This window comes from Sinocyclocheilus rhinocerous, unplaced genomic scaffold (assembly GCF_001515625.1).
Source record: "Sinocyclocheilus rhinocerous isolate Xijiao unplaced genomic scaffold, SAMN03320098_v1.1 scaffold926, whole genome shotgun sequence".
In the NCBI taxonomy this organism is placed as follows: domain Eukaryota; kingdom Metazoa; phylum Chordata; class Actinopteri; order Cypriniformes; family Cyprinidae; genus Sinocyclocheilus; species Sinocyclocheilus rhinocerous.
In genome coordinates this window covers 237,644-255,826 of record NW_015648536.1, presented here as the reverse complement: position 1 = coordinate 255,826, position 18,183 = coordinate 237,644, and the positions used below count along the sequence as shown (strand labels likewise).

Genomic DNA, 18,183 nt, shown 5'->3' with positions numbered 1-18,183 from the left:
ACATGCAATTCACTAGAGCCTAACGAAACTGAAATAACATCTAAGCAGAACTTACATATAAATATTAAAAACAAATACAAATCAATAGTGCCAAGTTACGCATTTGAAATTAGAGAGGAATATTGATTTCAGTATTACAGAGTGTTCGTTTTTGCTCAAGTTGCACACATTTTCAGAATACTACAGCAGGATGGTCTTAAACATTTAATCTCACATTTCTTATTCAGTTACAGCCAATAATATGTCCAGAGAAACTGTTTGGTGTCACTGTTTATTGGAGTCGGACTGGTGCCATCTGGCGCTTCTGATACATAGTGAGTACTGAAATTCACAACACATGGCAAACAAGTAAACTAAAATGGACAAAAAGTGTTAAAACATGAAACATTTAAGCGTTTGAATGCTGAAAAGAAGAACTGTTTTCACAAACACTCGGCACAATCCACAATGGGAACACTGCAGAAGCAACATCGAGGCCATTGCAGGCAGGAAACGGGCCTCATCCTGCGGTGGTCTTATGGAGAATTTCCAAAGATCAGCAGCTCAGCTCAGTGGAGGCAAAACCACAAGTGATGAGTTGAGTGCTTGCTCCTGTATAAATTGCTTTTCAAATAACGAAAAGTACACTCATTTTTCAAATATGTGGCTTTTCAAAAAAGTCAGCAATACAAATGCACTTTTTTCCTATTTGGGCAGTTGGTACCAAAATAAATTAATTTCTCTTGTACAAATGTAATCAAGTTATCGATATACTGAAGCCTATGAAAATATTATTTGGTTATTTAAAACTTGTGACCCCCAAGTTAGTCCTTTTCTCAATGGTTATCTGAAGCCTCAAAACCTATTTTAGGGTTGTTTTTCCAATATAAAATGATTCATATACAAAACAAGAATAACAATAGGTTTGAAAATCTGTAGCTTTGAAATAATGACAACAGCTAAACACTTTAGCTGGAACCTGATACAATATTTATCTTGGCATACTATTACTATATATTGCACAGTATATATTATGTACAGCTGTGCGGAGTTGAACTGTAGGCCATCTAGTTACTTCATAATAAATAGCGACCTTTTCCTTGATTTGCTCTTTCAATGCAAACAGCCCAGAGAGAAATCTGCAGTTCTGCTGCATTTGTCAGTGTGCTTAAGTCTATGTACAGAACTCCAGCTGCTTGTGTCCATTCGCAGGGCTGATGGGATACCAGAGGATGTGCCGCAGATCAGCCTGTGGTGAGATCATTATGAGGGGCCTCCAAAGTCTCAGCGATTTCACCCAACTCGTCTTGAAGCTCTGAGAAAGAGGGTCTTCGGAAAGCCTCTATCTGCATGAGAAGCAACAACAGTCAATGGTAACACTTTACTTCCTTTTTCAAAGGATTTGTTAGTTTTTAGGCATAACTGACAGAGGAAATGTGTGTCCATTTGATATACACGAAAGGTAACAAGGTCACTTACCAGACAGCAGCTGGCTGCCAACTCTAAAAGACGCTGAGGACACTCACTGACCATTTTCCCAAATGCTGAAACGTCCAGGCCGTAGTCCTGCAACACACACAATCATAAATGTGTAGGTGGACAGTAGGTTTTTTTTGTTTTGTAAAAAATTGATACTGGATGTAATATTTTCTGGCATTTCCAAAGCGTCAATAATTCTATTTCTGATCACCTGTGTTCTTGGAAGGATTTCTGGGTCTGCTGGGATCCTAGCCAGAATTTCACACAAAACAATTCCAAAAGAGAACACATCCACCTAGCGTTAAATAAAGCAAAATCTGAAGGTGAGAACTAGAAAATGCTTTAGAACATCACGTACATAAGACCAACATTTCACATCTTGCTCTGTATTTTTGAGCCATTACCTTGCGGTCGTAGGGCTCCCCGCGCAGCATCTCAGGGGCCATCCAGAAAGCAGAGCCTACAAGTGAAAGCTTTCTGTCCTTTGCAGGAAGTTCAACCACCTCTCGAGCCAAACCAAAATCAGTAACCAGAGCTTCTCTGCCTCTCGCTGTCACCCTTATTAGACAATTCTTTTGGAGACACAAACACACAAAGATGTTTTGATGCAAAATGAGTATTTTTAGTCTCTTTGTACTATTACTAGTGGTTTATTCTCACTCTTGGGACTATAAAATATAATGCAGTAAAATATAATAAAGTAAAAAAGTAATATTGTGAAATATTATTCCAGCCATTACTCCATTCTTCAGTGTCACATGATCTTTCAGAAATCATTCCAATATGCTTATTTGCAGCTCAAAAATATTTCTAATTTATTAAAGTATTAATTTATTTTTAAAAAAAATCTAATTGATCTCAAAACTTTTAAACTGTACTGTATATACGCTTCATTTTCGCTAATAAATAATTGCATGTTATGAATTAATCTTTCTTTCTTTTTAAATAATGTCATATAATTCATTAAAAATATACCAGATACAGACATGCAAAAAAACCACTACTTGTGCCTTGGGTTACAAAATTATTTGAAGTGAATGTGCTGTCCTCTGCCAAATGGCGGCGCCAAAAACCAGCAGAACGTTTCTAAACTCATTATAATCTCCCACAAAAACTCTTACATAGCATTTCCGAAATCTGAACTTGTCTAGTACCAAATAACCTTCATATGGCAGACATTAATATTACAGTTTCCAAATGAACACAAACCAAATTCAAAGTTTGAAGCTGTGCGGACTGACTTGTTTGTGGACTTTTTGTGTGAATGTAAACTGGAATTAATAAGCATCTAAATGCAATACAGATAAAGAAAAATACAATACAAGCATAAATAAGATGCATGTTTGCAGTTTTGTGGTTTAGTATCTGTAGCATGTCTGTAATGTTCTTCTGAGACGATGTGCCTGGCGGCTGAAGCAGAACACCCAGGCTCAAATGAAAGACGTTTTTCATCATCACCGTCTCCATTTAATGAATTATTCAGCTGACCCTGTACCTTGCCAAAGGGTCCGGACCGCCTACAATTCCTCTCCTCCATCTCTAGCACTCCAGGGGTACCAATATGCAATGTTATACCTCGCTTCCAGTTTGAATGTCTCTAGTGATGATGTGTCATGGCTAAAAACATTACCATGTAGTCTGAAAACTCAGTTTAAAGGAAAATGATTGACGGTGTAATAAAAATGGCCTGTTATTTTAGAAGAAAGGCAAATGAGGAAACATTGAGGCTGACCAGAGCAGGGGGAATCCAGGTACAACCGAGACGTTACATAAGACCAGTGGGACTCTTGGAGCAGAAAGTGCTGATGGATACAACAGTGAGTTCTGCATCTGGACTGAATTAGAAACCTCAGCTAAGCCTCCATCCCAAAAACTGACCTATGATTATAGGACTAAGAAACTCTAAGCACAGCCCCGAGTCTAGAAGTCTCCAAATTTAGAACTTAGTAACTCATGCATATGCCAAGTGTTGCAACACCCTCTGGCTATGCAGCTAATGGGTGGGTTTGAAAGAAAGGCACTGAGGTTGTTTGATTCAACATAAAATCAACAACAAAAAACCATACAATTATAATAATTTAATTCTAGTAATTATATATAATTATTATAATGATAAGGAAATATTGTGTAAAAAAAATAAAATAAAATAAATTGTTAAAAAATCAAGTGCTTGGATAAAAATACGATACTGGTATATGTTCATAATTTTGCACTTAGAAAAGTTAGAGCTGCTGTTGTCCAGGGTTATGATAGTTAAATAAAACTAAAATCTAATTAAAACCATAAACAACATTTTCATTACTTAATTAGTAAAATATGTATTTGTTTGCCAAAGCACCATTGTACTAAAATACTGAAATAAAAATTTACAAGAACACTAAAACTAAAATTAAAATAAAAACAAAAAATAAAAAAATGATTCAAAATATTAACAAAACTTATAATAGTATCTCAATGACACTAAAATAATACTGTTGTTGAAAAAAAAATTTTTTTTTAATATATATATATGAATCTTTTTTTTTTCATATAGAACATTTTTAGACAGTTGATTTCATATAGATAAACATACAATAAATGTTTTAATCGGACCATAGAAGATCATATTTAGATCTTGTAGTTCTGTGACATTTTATGCTATTCAGCATGTGAACCCTTTCACCCCCTCTTAATTAATGTTCCAAATGCAAGTACTTAAAAACACCAGTTTCAGGGAACCAGTCTTGTGGGCTAATTTTCATTTTTGGGTGAACTAACCCTTTAATAGCTTCTATTTTCTGACACAACTTCCCATAGTCATACCAACTTCTGCCAACTTGCAGTGCAGTGGAAACCAATCGATGGTCCTACTAACCAAAGTGCTAGACGTCACGATTGTGTACATTGTGTGGCTGGCATTTTTGTTTGGCCATTGTTCATATCTGAATGGCTGACAAATAGGCAGTGGCACAGAGACGAGGCCTGGCTAAAAACTAAAAGGGGGGGTATAGGATCTGCGAGCCTATACACTGTTTGTGCATTTTCAAATGAGATGGGAAGGGTTAGGGAGAGTGTGTGTATGTGACAGAGAGAGAAAGACTGAGTGGGAGAGTTTATTACCATTACAATGGACTAGCCTTGTTGCCTCGCCCCTCACCCCAGGTTTGGTGAGCACTTGTGTGAATCCTGGCAACCAATGACACTCTCACGCAAACATCTATGGCTGTATTTCTCAGGGGAGAATTCCATGTAAAGACTAGACAGCCATTCTCTAATATCTGATGATTACTCAGAGGAACTGTATATAAACCATTTCACACTGCACTTCTCAAAGCATCACTCAGTTGGTCACTAAAGACGTGTGTTATTGAGAGTCCTGCTGTACCTTAGAGTTCAGATCTCTGTGGTAGATGTTCTTGTAGTGGAGGTAAATCATCCCTCTGGTGATGTCAGAGGCCAGCTCTACTTTCTCTCTCCAGCATAGAGGCACATCTTTCCTGGCCAACAGCTCCTCTAAACATCCTCCACTAACATACTGTACAGACAAACAGTCCGTAAGGGAATGAAACAAATATACACTTTTATTGCTCTTGATATGTGCAGGGCTCAGCAATAAGGATCTCTCTGGGGCAAATATAACAACATAAAAAACACTTTACAATAAGGTCCCATTTGTTAACATTAGTAAATGCGTTCATGTATATTAAAGAATTTATGAATCTTTGTTAATGCTACTAAAAAAACTGCTCATTGTTTGTTCAAGTTAGTTCATAGTGTATTAACTAATGTTAGCTACAACTTTTGATTTAGGCTAATATTAATAAATTCTGTAGAAGTTTTATTTATTGTTAGTTAATGTTAACAAATGAAACCTTACTGTAAAATAAAATAAAATAAATAATAATAATAATCCTGGTAAAGGCTCATAATTGTTCGCTCCATGGCAGATGAAACACAGAGCTGTTGTTGGCAACATTTTTAAATGTATTACTCATTTCTGCTACTGATTTTAGGGAGCTGATTTCTTATATAATGTTGTATTATGTAACTAATATACATGAAAATACAGCATATGTTTCAATTTAATTTCATTGTGTATGTCTTTATAAAATGTGCACATGTAATTATTTATTGGTAGTAAATTTTTTATCTTTTGCTAAATATAAAATATATTTTCTGACACATAAAACATTTTAAAAGAAAAGCAGAAAAATTCTTATTGTTGAGCCCATCAAGTGTACAGTTTCAAAGCATCACATCTATATGATATTTCAAAAATCTAACTGTACAATTGTACAGTCTAATGCATAAAATAAACTCAAACTGCGAAACAAACTTTTTAGTTTTGAGGCTGAGAAAACAGAGATCTCACCTCCAGAATTGGGTACAACTTGTCCTCTTTGACACAAATACCCAGATACCTGGAAAAAGAGATGTGGGAGGTTATGAGCCGTTCCCTAAATCTGCCTTGTCAAGTAGGTTCAGCCTAAATACAGTCCAAAGCCCCTGTCATTTGTCAAATGCCCAACAATTGAGCAGAAACTGAAAATTAGGTCAATTTGATGTTAAAACGATGTTCAGGTTTTCACTTGATGTTTTTAGTAACATATTAGAAAACCATGAATTAGTTAAGCAGTAAATGTAATATGTCAGTGTGTCATGGTGACCTCATGCGGTTTCCGTCACATTCAGCAGTTCTGTTCATGGGTTAACATGACTGTCATCTGTACTGAGGTGATGACAGCTGGCAGTAACTGGAAAGCTGTGTTAAATTAACACTGCACAGGCAGTTTTGAATATGGCTTTGTCCTTCCGCAACGCACTGGAAAAAGCCATTCTGAGATTGCTAAGACAAACACGCGTCATAGTGCAAGATTAACAGCAGTTTAAGAGCGCTGTGCTGGACAGAGCTTAGTGTGACTTGTAACCTGTACAAACAGTCTTGTATGTATCTAGCATGTACATCTCTACAGGGGTTTGGAAACACCTACTACTCATTCTTCATTATTACTGTTTAACTGTTTTAGAATACTAACAAGGGCAAAAACCTCTAAAATAACACAAAAGGAAGTTTGGAAATGACCAAAAAAACAATTAAAACCATCTTATATTTTAGCTTCTTCAAAGAAGCCTCTATTTGTCTAGATTGCAGCACTGCACACTCTTCATGAGCTTCATGAGGTGCATCCTGGGATACATTTTAAACACCAGCAGACAATTCTGTGATCAAATTCATTAATTTGATCAAAACAAAACAAAAAACTCATTGCAAAACTTAAAGCAAAATGCCGCCGATTAAAAGGTTTTGAAGATAACAAAAAATCAGTCTGGTGTATCCAAACATTTGACTGGTGGTGTAACTACATAGCATACTGTACAAATAAACCTTCATGAGAATGGAAAGTGTAAATAATAGGCCTGAACATCTATTAGGCATTTAGATAATGGAGTTACATGAGAAACGTATTAAATAATAAACATATATGATGAATAAAAAATAAATAAGAGTTACAGTTTATGACGAGTTATTAATTAACATTAATAAGTGGCTTACCTCACTATGTTGGGGTGTGAGAGTTTTTGCAGAAGGCTGATTTCTCGTACAATGCTGTCTTGATCAACATCATTCTTATAGATCTTTACTACCATCACCTTCCGTGTGGTATTGTGTATTACCTGAAAATAAATGAAATAAAATGAAAAACAGAATAGGGAATGAATCTTCAAGTGGTATTAAAACATTTGGTCATACTTTATTTTAAGGTCCAGTTCTCGCTATTAACAAACCATTAACAATAAACACCCAATTTGCTGCTGCTTATTAATAGTTAGTAAGGTAGCTGTTAAATTAAGGTATTAGGTAGGATTAGGGATGTAGAATATTGTCATGTAGAATATGTGCTTTGTAATATTTGAAAATCTGGAATCTGAGGGTGCAAAAAAAAATCTAAATATTGAGAAAATCGCCTTTAAAGTTGTCCAAATGAAGTTCTTAGCAATGCATATTACCAATCAAAAATTAAGTTTTGATATATTTACAGTAAGAAATGTACAAAATATCTTCATGGAACATGATCTTTACTTAATATCCTAATGATTTTTGGCATAAAAGAAAAATCTATAATTTTGACCCATACAATGTATTTTTGGCTATTGCTACAAATATACCCCAGCGACTTAAGACTGGTTTTGTGGTCCAGGGTCACATATGTTAATAACAGGCATGCTAATAACCAACTAGTTAATAGTGAGAATTGGTTCTTATTCTAAAGTGGTGCCAAACATTCCTTTCTCTCTCTAAAGTACAATCACAGCGAAAAACACTTCCATGTTAATATACAGGAAGGGACAGAACTGCTGGGACGGTTGAGCTGTGCAATCATCGGTTATGTAATTTACACAGCAGGGACTCATCAGGAACCCATTAATGGCTATAGTGTACTCCGGCACGGGGGCCACCTCAAACTGGGCTTAGCTGTAAAATATGTCCTAATTAGTAGGACTACAATACCGCACTGTATGAGTGCCATTAAGATACACACACACATACAACACACACTGAGAGACTTTCATTTACTTTCATTTTACACTGCTTTATTTGTTGTGGGAACATTTTTCAACAGCCAATGTGTTAAAGCACCAAGGAGACAAATCTGTCAAAAATTTCTTAGCACTTACTGTACATATATTATTTACTGCATATTTAGATATCACTTACAGATTCATGTCATCAGATTCAAGATATTTTAACTGTTACCTTGTAAACCTTTGAGAAGAAGCCACTGCCAATCAGCTCATGTGTGAAGTTCTCCCAGAATTCTAGCTTGCGGACGGCTGTGCGTAGCTTCTGCCAGCGGTCCACATGGCAGTATGTATCAGAAGACTCTCGATACAGCGTCGGGCTGGTGGGCTCAGACGAAACGTCCACCTCACACATCCTGGAGATCTCTGCTGAGAACCCACCACACAAACACAGTGTTGAGAAAAGCACCAAAGCTTTCCCGAGAAGTGTTTTCAAACAACTCCGAGGGAGAATGGGATGTTAAAAAGTTTTACAATTACAGAAAAACACTTTCATAATCTTTTAAATCAAATAATTCTTTGTAAAAACCCTCAGAAATTATTTAGCCAGCACAAAGCTTTAAAAATTAGTAGCTGGTTTCTGAAGGCAGCAGCGTTTATAGATGAAAGTGAAGCTCGGGTTTGAAGCTCACAAGTACTCGATTAGCTCAATGAGTAGGAAGGCTCTCGTCTGCCACGGCAGGGTATAAAAGATGTCTTAAAATAGTCGTGGACAGCATGCAGAGGAGGACAGATTCAACTGTTCTTGATCGAAACAGAAATGAGACATCAACAACTTACAAACAATTAAGACAAAAGGTGAAGACTGCAGTTTACTGTTGGGTTTATTGAGACATATTGTACAGATGCATTTAAAAAGGTAGTTTGTGGAAAAAGTTAAATTCTGTCATTATTTGCCTTCACGTCATTCCAAACTTCAAAGAATCCTGAAAAATATAACAATTTCCACAAAAATATTAAGCAGCACAACTGTATTTTTTCAGCACTGATAATAATAGATAATAATATTCATATTTAAATATTTACTACTCTTTATGTAAATATTTATGTTTATCTTTTGATCCAAGATGTACTATTTGTATTGCTACTGGTGTTTTGTTAGATACTGGACATATTTCAACTACTGCCCGAGTGCTAATGTTTCTCAGAATTAGTCAGTAACACTACGAGATGTTCTTTTCTAGACACTGTGTTTTTGTAATTTAAGATGTGATATTTCAATATTGAAAACCACACATCTATATTTAACTGCAACATTTGACAGGTCACGATGACCTAGCCTGATCTGCCCTATAGTCATTAGAAGAACAACATATGACATAATGGAATAAAGTCTATTTGAATGTATATATGCAAGGAAACAGGAACAGCAAAATAATATATATATATATATATATATATATTTCCTTGTGCTTATTTCTTTACTCTTTCTTCTCCTTTTTGCTTCTTTTGCAGTTCGGTTTGCTTTCGGTACAGCAGGGGGGAAAAACTAAACATAAAATTGCTTCTTTTTAAAAAAAAAATAAGCAGTGGTTTACTGAGCAAATAGCTCTTTCTTTAAATAAATTAAATAATAATTAAAAATTAACTAGGGATAAAAATCTACCCCAGCTTATGCTCTAAACTATAGTGAGCCCCTTTACATTACTATAGGGTTACAATTAACAACAGAGCCCAAACTTAAATTTAATTACTATGTATTTTTAAATATAATAATCAACACTCAACTTAAAAATTGTATGCAATCATGTAAATTGCACATAATGCAGTTTTTAAATTAACTTCTAAATTACTAAATTTCTATTTGTTGTTGAAATATATTCATTTTCACAGTGGCTGTCATAACTTGTTTCATAACAGATTTATTTAAACACATCAAATAATTAAGACATCACTAACAGGTAAAGTAAAATATAATAAGTATATAGTCTAATATTTCACAAAATGCTCTTCTCTAGACTTAATTTCTGTAGCCAATTAATGAGCTGTGGACACTGATGACTTGCCTGATGTAAATAAATGCTACGCGATTTTTGTTTTTGCATTTTTTTTTGCGGTTGCATTTTGTTTTGACATCTTTCCGTGGTTGAAACACTGATTGTGTGATTACATGAGGCATGATGAGATGTTTATTCATGTTTATTTGTGCAGCCGTTTAAGCTGAGGCGTTTAGCGATCTGTCACGCCTCACCAAAGAGCGTCAAAACGGCATTTATTGTTTGAATTTCCTGAAAAAAACTGACATAATTTGAAAGATGAGACTTTGTTTCTTATCAAAAGTAACAATATGTGGAAGTTTCCAATGAAGCTCAATTTGTGCAGTGGTTAAAACAATGCTGTATCTGTTCATTACACATGCGAACATTTTCGGTACGAATACATAGGCCTATACCGTTACAAAATGCAGCCGTTACCCCGGAAACCCTGTAAACAAAGCAGCTGCACTACTTTCTGTCGTGTTTAAATGATTTAAACAGCCATTCAGATTTGTGTATTTGCTATGATGTTCATCACAGCGCCAATTTTATTTATTACAGTATAAAATTTCAAAATCTGTAATTTTTTAACTAAATTGCAATATCGTGATAATACCGAATACCGTGCTAAAAGCATTAGCAATTAATCGCAACATGAAAATTTGATACCGGCATATCCCTACACACCACTATAAAATAGATCTTAATTTTGTTTAGAGTTTAATTCTTTTATTGTATTAATAACTTTTATTTAACACATTTGTTATTCCTTCTTCTAAAATTGATCTCTGACATAGTAATTTACTCGACTGCCTGGATCTTACTGCATCTTTTCCTGAGGACCAAAACAGCATACAGTAGGCCTATTAGAATGAATTCTGAAGTGTCTTGTGACACTGCAAATGAATCAATTTCATTTAAATTGTAATATTTCATATTATTCAAGTTTTTTACTGTATTTTTAAGCATATAAGCATTTGAAAAGCCTCTAAGTGCCGTTTGGAATTTTCTTCTAAAATGAGCGTTTTTATCAGGCTCCTATATTTATGTTCAGTTATTTCACATTAATTGCATAGAAAAGGACATATACATTGCCATTAGAGTAAAATAACTGAACCTAAACATAGGAGCCTGATTTTACAGTATATGAAAATTTCAGATGGCACTTAAGAGGCTTTTGCATCTGAACTCTTCATTTATATTTTTAAGCAAACAAATTGAGCCTTGATGAGCACGAGACTTCTTTCAAAAACATTTAAAAATCTTACCAACCACAAACTTTTGAACAGTAGTGTGCTTGTGTATATGGTGGGCGTCTGAAATCTAAACCCAGACAGGATATTTGCAACATGGAATCAACATGGTCACACATCACTGTGGTTTTCTTGTGAGGCTGAGCAGTAAGTTGAAAAACTGCACAAATTCAGCCTCTGGAGAAAAAAAAACAGACCTTACAGCAAAGTAAAACAGTAATCTTTAACTTTACGTGTTGTGTGTCATCACGGTGTAATATCTGATAACACACACAATCTATTGTGAGTCAGTTTACACTTTGTGCATGTAGGATTTGCAGTCTAGACCTGTGTTTACAACTTAATGCATCAGTATTTCCATGTTGGGGAGACACTGAGAATAAAGTAGGGCGTTGAAGTCAATGGGGATTGTCATCACAGGCCAATGTTGCTGCTGGGGAACAGCACAGAGTGGCACGCTTACACAACCCTCGGGAATCATCTAGCAGTATTCATCATGAGTAGAGCGCACACATGTGGTCTTTGTGTTTCCAGCAGCAGATGCACAATCACAGCCCTTTCAGTTTTACAAACTCACTAAAAAGCAAAACGCTTAGAGTGTAATCCTGACAGGTCTCTGTCTGTTTCACTCAAAGTCTTTTTCATCTAGTGTTTTCTGTATTTATTTCCAGAACGATAAAAAAAATGTAATTTCAGTAAATCTGGACTTTTTTGTGCAAGCTTACATGAATAACAGCATTCAAAACAACATTTGACCTCCGGTGAAGCTTGAGTATATGATATATTCTGAAAACAATAATAAAAAATAACAAAAACTAGTGCGGTCAAATGATTAATCGTGATTAATTGCATCCAAAATAAAAGTTTTTGTTTACTATATGTATGTGTACTGATTTATTATGTATATATAAATAAATACACACACATACAGTATATATTTTGAAAGTATGCGAGAAAAAAAAAAAGAGAGAAAAAACACACTATAGATCAAGCATGCAAACTGATTTAGTTTTAGCCAAAAACCACAAGTTAACACTGCAGTGATAAAATTCACCAATGAAAGTGGACTCAACCTCACACTTACTCTCAGAGGAAACATCTAATCATCTAAGTTGCAGCTGACGTCTGGCACTGTAGAGGAGACTCAGGGTTTGTGAAATATGCGGGTCAAAGGGAGACACTGACTTAAAGTTTACACAGTGCGCAGCACGTCAGAGAATGCCGTCACAAGGCTGCAACCCGACTTCACATGCACACGAGAGGAAATCAACCCTCAACTTTTACAGGAAGACTGATGCTTCAGCACGCAGAGCTAATAAGTAGAAGCTATGAATTACATTAAAACTCCGAAATACTACACGTAGATTTTTTTAAAAATAAAAAATTATAATTTATAACTCTTATAAAACAATAAACCAAAAAAAATTTAAAACTAGTTGTTTAATGTTTTATAATGTTTTTATAAAATTATATTTATTTTAAAAAAATCTACGTGTGGTATTTCAGAGTTTTAATGTAATTCATAGCTTCTACTTATTGTTAATAAACTACAAAACCACAGCTTCAGGTCTTGTATAAGCACAAATCTGAGAATTATTTTGATCTATTTTGATCTTTTTTATCATGATAATGCAGCAGGCAGCAACATGGAGTTCATTAGCATTATTTATTAGTCTAATGACTCTCCTCTGCAAGGGTCACAGATCTGCTCTTTGCATCACATAAACACTCCATATTTGATGTGATTCACTGATTAACATCAGAACAGGAAGCATGTGGCATGTTTACAACCTTCAAAGGGCAGAAATGTGAAAAGCATGTCCAAATTTAGATATTAGTTTAAATTAGATTTTAGATTTGTGACTTATCCAGTGTTATTTTATTATTATTATTATTATTTCCCTTTAATTTCAGTTATTATATATACATTCTATTTAGCTTTCTTTTTCTTTTGTTTTTAGTTATTTTAATACTTAAATGGATTTTATTTTTGTTAGTCGCCAAGACAAAATTTCTAATTTTCATTTAAGTTTCATCTAATATTTATATTTTATTTTTTTCAACTAACAATAACAACACTGACCTAATTTTTTATTTGAGTATAGAATATGTTGTAAAGGTCAGAACCCTTTGCTACCCTTTTGCTATATGGTTTCTTTTACAAACTGATAAGAGAAAAACATTTTTGTATATAGGTGCAGATCTACCAGAGCCCTATACTATTACATGTACAGTATGACTGTATGTCAGTATGACTGTACCATGCAGTAAACAATTGTGGAGGAATATAACAGCAGAAGCTATTCTTCTTAAGGAGGCAGTAGCAAGAGAAGTAGCATGACACAAAGTCCTGAACTTGCTCACGTCCAGACCAGAACAGAAATGAGACAGTGATAAGAACGTGTGAGTAGATCACATGTTCAAGTCATGAAATTCACACTACTCACACTATAATAAGCATGTACGCACAACATGCCATGCATTTGTTTTTTTGCATTCTTTTGTCCACATCATGACAAGTTCTCTCTCTCTCTCCACACACGGTTTCTCATGTGGCTGCTGGGATTGGTGTGAACTGCAGGGGCAGAAGCTCTAGTCTGTTCCAGACTGGTTCTGTTGGAGAAGAGAGAGCTTTGGCATCACTCCAGACGTCCAGAGATCTCCCCCTCACATTCTCTCCCACTCTCTTTCTCTACACAAAACAACATTCAGCACAGTGGCATACCAAACATCAAAAATGTCAGAAGTCTTGCTGATGCCTTTCTCTTTTCCATCTCTTGTCTGTCTTTTCTTAGAGTTTTGGGAGCACTGGTTCCTGCACGTCCAAACGCAGCATATGGAACTGATCAAACTCACATGCGTGCATGCACAAACTCAATTTTTTAAGCAATTTAGGTGTGATGGCTAGTTGTAATGAGTTTGTTAAGACCGGAGCCCACCTGTCTGGGAAAAATCGATCAAAGGAACAGCAGGAGAAATCTAGTTTCCTAACAATAACTGAATAAAGACTGCTTTGTCACAACGATGTGCTGCTTAATAGGCTGCAGTTGCAAACAGTGACAATATAACTGTGATCCATCATAAGAATGTATTTTTGCTGAACTCATATGTCAGTGATATATCATGTCAAAGCTAAAGCATGGAAAGACTTAGCTTCTGTGAGAGTAAAAATAAACATGATGTGGGAAGAATAATTTTGCTTCTTTGCAAAACAGACACTAAAATATACTAAAGCTAACTAACTAGATATCAGATTTTCTGAATCCTGATAACTACATTAAGTATATCAACCAGCACTGAAATATTATATATACCCTTTTTTAACAATTTGGAGCTGACAAAACAAAAGTTTAAATATTTTTTTTAATAAGTCTTTTATTCTCATTAAGCTTGCATTTTTTAATCAGAAACAGCAATATTTGGAAATATTACAATTTAACATAGCTGTTTTCTATTTGAATACATTTTAAAATTTAATTTATTCCTATGAAGAAAGCAAAATTTTCAGATCCTTCAGAAATCATTCTCATATGCTGATCTGGTGCTCATGAATAATTTCTTATTATTAAAGTTGAAAACAGTTTTGCTGATTAATGTTTTTGAGGAAACCATTATACTTTCTTCAAGATTCTCCAATGAATAGAAAGTTCAAAAGAACAGCATTTAATGCACCCTTGCTGAACAAAACAAACAAAAAAAATTACTGATCCTAAACATTTGAACGACAATATATAATATATATATGTAATTGCTGCTGTGGCATTTTAGAATCAACCATAGCATATCCAGTTGTATGCAAGCACTGTTTTTATTTTATTAGAAGATATCAGTCACTGTCATGCATGCAACTGGACTCCAAGCACATCTCAAGGTTTGATCAACATAAACATCAGGCACTTCCTCAAATCATCTTATCTTCTAAGGTTTGCTTCTTTTTTAATCTACCCTCAACTTTGACTTATTAAATTTTTGTGTTTCACAAGTCTGTGCTCAACATGCATCAACATATTTAGAAAGACAAACAAGACAGTATATGTGGAATGAAGAAGTACTTTTGAGGCTATTATTTTTAGAATTTCTCTAAGTCCTGTGGTGTTTTATATGAGAGAGACAGAACTGGGCAGTGTACTTTTGGAAGTAGATGGAGGAGGAAAACTATGTTTTCCTGTCTCACACCAAAGGGCAGGGAGGATTTCAGCTACGTCAACACAAGGGCACAGACTGAACGATATACACCCTCATGAACAAAAAATAGTGGACTAATATCCATCAAAAGCAAAGACAGCACAATACCAGAAACAATAATAATATTTTTAACTATGGACTCTATGGAAAAACACTGTATGGGACGGACTAAAAACTACTTCTATATTTTTATACATGGAAATATACAACAGCCTTGTCTGAGACAACATCAAAACACTGATTAATGAGACCCTGACCATGGCCACAAGATCAAGAGTGTTAGAGCAAATCTGAACATCTATTCTCCATGCTTCTCTTCAAGGCATTCTCAATGTGAATCCACTAACTTATTCCCAGCCATACTGAGATGAGAAATGCCAAGTGCAGATTATAAAACCCCTCTAATGAGTTAGACATCTCAGTCAATTCATTAAAGGGGTCATATGATGTTGCTAAAAAGAACATTATTTTGTGTATTTCATGTAATGAAATGTGTTTATGCGGTTTAAGGTTAAAAAAACACATTATTTTCCACATACTGTACATTATTGTTTCTCCTCTATGCCCCGCCTTTCTGAAACGAGTCGATTTTTACAAAGCTCATCGGTCTGAAAAGCGAGGTGTGCTCTGATTGGCCAGCTATCCAGTGCGTTGTGATTGGCCAAATACCTCAAGTGTGTGACGGAAATGTTACGCCCCTTACCATATTGTGATGCCTTGTCCCGGCACGACGAGACAAAAACATTAAAAGCCATTATAAACGAGGCATTTGTTGCATCCAGTGGGGACATAATTAGGGATTATAATGAATTAATTATACTGTCTTTTTACGTGTTGCATTGCATCGTTTGGGCGGCTTTATGCAAATCTTCCCACATCGTGATGTAGGTATGTGGGGGCGTGTTAGAACGAGCCGTTTTAGGTAGGCGTGGCTGACTCTTCACTTTTATAAAGAATATCTCTTTGGATTTGAGACTTTAGTCTTTGCAACTTTACAGATCTTCTTTATGCACCAAGAGCTTGTAACACTCCAAAGAGAAAGGAAAAATTTAAATCGCATCATATGACCCCTTTAAGCATTCCATGCATTAAGCAGAGCAAATTAATGCACATGCAGCAGCATGTCTTTATGGAAAGCTAGCTGTTTCATGTAGTCACAAAAACATTGATTAATTCCTAAGCATTCTTACTTACTGCACTGGTTTAATAAACTATTCATGTGCATCTTGAGGTGGGTGGAGGGGCGGTCCGCCTGAGCACACAACACAGACAAAGCTGGGAAGAGCCTGTATGACAGAAGCTATGAGGAAAAAGGACACACATAGAAGCAACCATGAACAGAGACACAAGCACAGAACTGTAACACAAACACTTAAAAACAACACACTGAACCGACATGACATTTTATAAAACAACAAATTAAATTAAATTAAATTACATTGCACACTGAGAGAGAGAGAGAGAGAGAGAACGAGAGAGAGAGAGAGAGCGGTCTGAAATAGTTTATATCTGTAGCACAGCATATTATCAGTCAAAATTGTAAATGAGAACATGAAAATGACAGACGGATGAGTGGGTGGACGGATGGATGGAGCGAGATGCTGTTAGTAAGCAGAAATGTTTTAAACATTACATTTGCACGTGTAGTTTACAATTACTTCAAACACACACAAAACTATTAGAAATTCATCAAGATGCATAACAACCTAGTAACCGATAAAAAAAATAAAAAATCAATCGCTTACTCACAGCAGAAAGCACCCCGGCGTCTTCACCTCCGCTACTACTGATTGATTGCTCACCGATCAAATAAAATCGACTACAAACCCCCAAATACGTTCTACTCGAAGACAAACCGGTGGCATCGCTTGTACCGCGCTTCTTGGAAGGACTTCATTTACCGTCACTCACTCAAACCGACAATCCTCGCGCATAACGAAACCGCCCTCTTCAGACTGACAGCTTCTCGGTAGGGTTTAAAGCAAGCGGTATAGCCTAGATGAGAAATACATGTTTAATGGGCTGTGTGTAGTGGGAGCCAGTTGCCATGACGTCATAATAGTTGAGTTCAGCCCCACCCACCTGTAGGTCTACCGTTGCAAGTGGCTGTGCTTCAAAAGCAGTGAGCTAGCTGCTTACTCAGTCAGAACTAAGTGGTGGGGATTTCGATTCAGTGACTCGATTCTTTTGAATCTTTGACCAAATAGATTCATTTAGTGGCCATTTGCCGTGTAAACAAATTTAATATGCTACAGAAAGTTTAAGGATCAAAAGCGATTCCCTTCAAATGCCAACTCTTAAGATAGACTCACCAGTCATTGTTCAGTCACCAACTCACCAGTCATTGTTCAGTGCCTCTCCGAGTCGTTTAGACACTGATTTGCTCAGAGATTCGTTCAAAGAAAGAGACCGGCGAATAATACAAATATGAATAAGCTGAATTCGTTCACTCAAAAGATTCGTTCAAAACGAACGAGACACATCTACGGCTCAGGAAAACGCCTATGCTTAATCACGCTGTGTGGCTAGGAAGCTCACTGCAACTTTGTAAGTTAACTCTGCCAATCTGCTGTTACACAACATTATGATATTGTGCAACAAACATAACCCAGCGCTTAATTATCATCCAATATAATTAAACAGCCTGAATTTACTTTTCCATGGTGTGTCAAATGCTTTGGTTATTATTATGTTTGAGCAGCCGATTTCCAGCCACAAACTGCACCACAGGCTGTAAATGCAAAAGTGAT

The 18,183-nt window shown here is 35.6% G+C and overlaps 1 protein-coding gene across 10 annotated transcripts; it reads right to left on the bottom strand.

Annotated features, from left to right (window-relative positions):
* Positions 1-261: 261 nt before the first annotated feature.
* Positions 262-17,840, bottom strand: LOC107709843 (dual specificity testis-specific protein kinase 2-like). Of its 10 annotated transcripts, none has more exons than XM_016514474.1 (11): positions 17,772-17,840; positions 17,183-17,428; positions 16,628-16,733; positions 8,195-8,388; positions 6,992-7,113; positions 5,810-5,858; positions 4,823-4,972; positions 1,863-2,030; positions 1,670-1,753; positions 1,459-1,545; positions 262-1,325 (listed from the first exon to the last, which is right to left on the bottom strand). In XM_016514474.1, the coding sequence occupies exons 3-11, from the start codon at positions 16,656-16,658 to the stop codon at positions 1,224-1,226; spliced, it is 987 nt and encodes a 328-aa protein (XP_016369960.1). In that variant the 5' UTR covers positions 16,659-16,733; positions 17,183-17,428; positions 17,772-17,840; the 3' UTR covers positions 262-1,223. The 10 variants fall into 10 exon arrangements, with proteins under 10 accessions (XP_016369960.1, XP_016369961.1, XP_016369959.1 ...); XM_016514475.1 differs by lacking the exon at positions 17,772-17,840 and adding an exon at positions 17,000-17,034 and having other exon boundaries at positions 17,183-17,650; XM_016514473.1 differs by lacking the exon at positions 17,772-17,840 and adding an exon at positions 17,516-17,650.
* Between the last annotated feature and the right edge of the window lie 343 nt (positions 17,841-18,183).

Excerpts from the sequence above, each read along its gene's own strand:
- LOC107709843 (XM_016514474.1), bottom strand. The coding sequence starts at position 16,658 with ATGCACATGAATAGTTTATTAAACCAGTGCA. Across the intron at positions 4,973-5,809 it reads AGTTGTACCCAATTCTGGAG|TATGTTAGTGGAGGATGTTT; the intron begins GTGAGATCTCTG and ends TTGTCTGTACAG. Across the intron at positions 1,326-1,458 it reads TGGCAGCCAGCTGCTGTCTG|ATAGAGGCTTTCCGAAGACC; the intron begins GTAAGTGACCTT and ends CTTCTCATGCAG.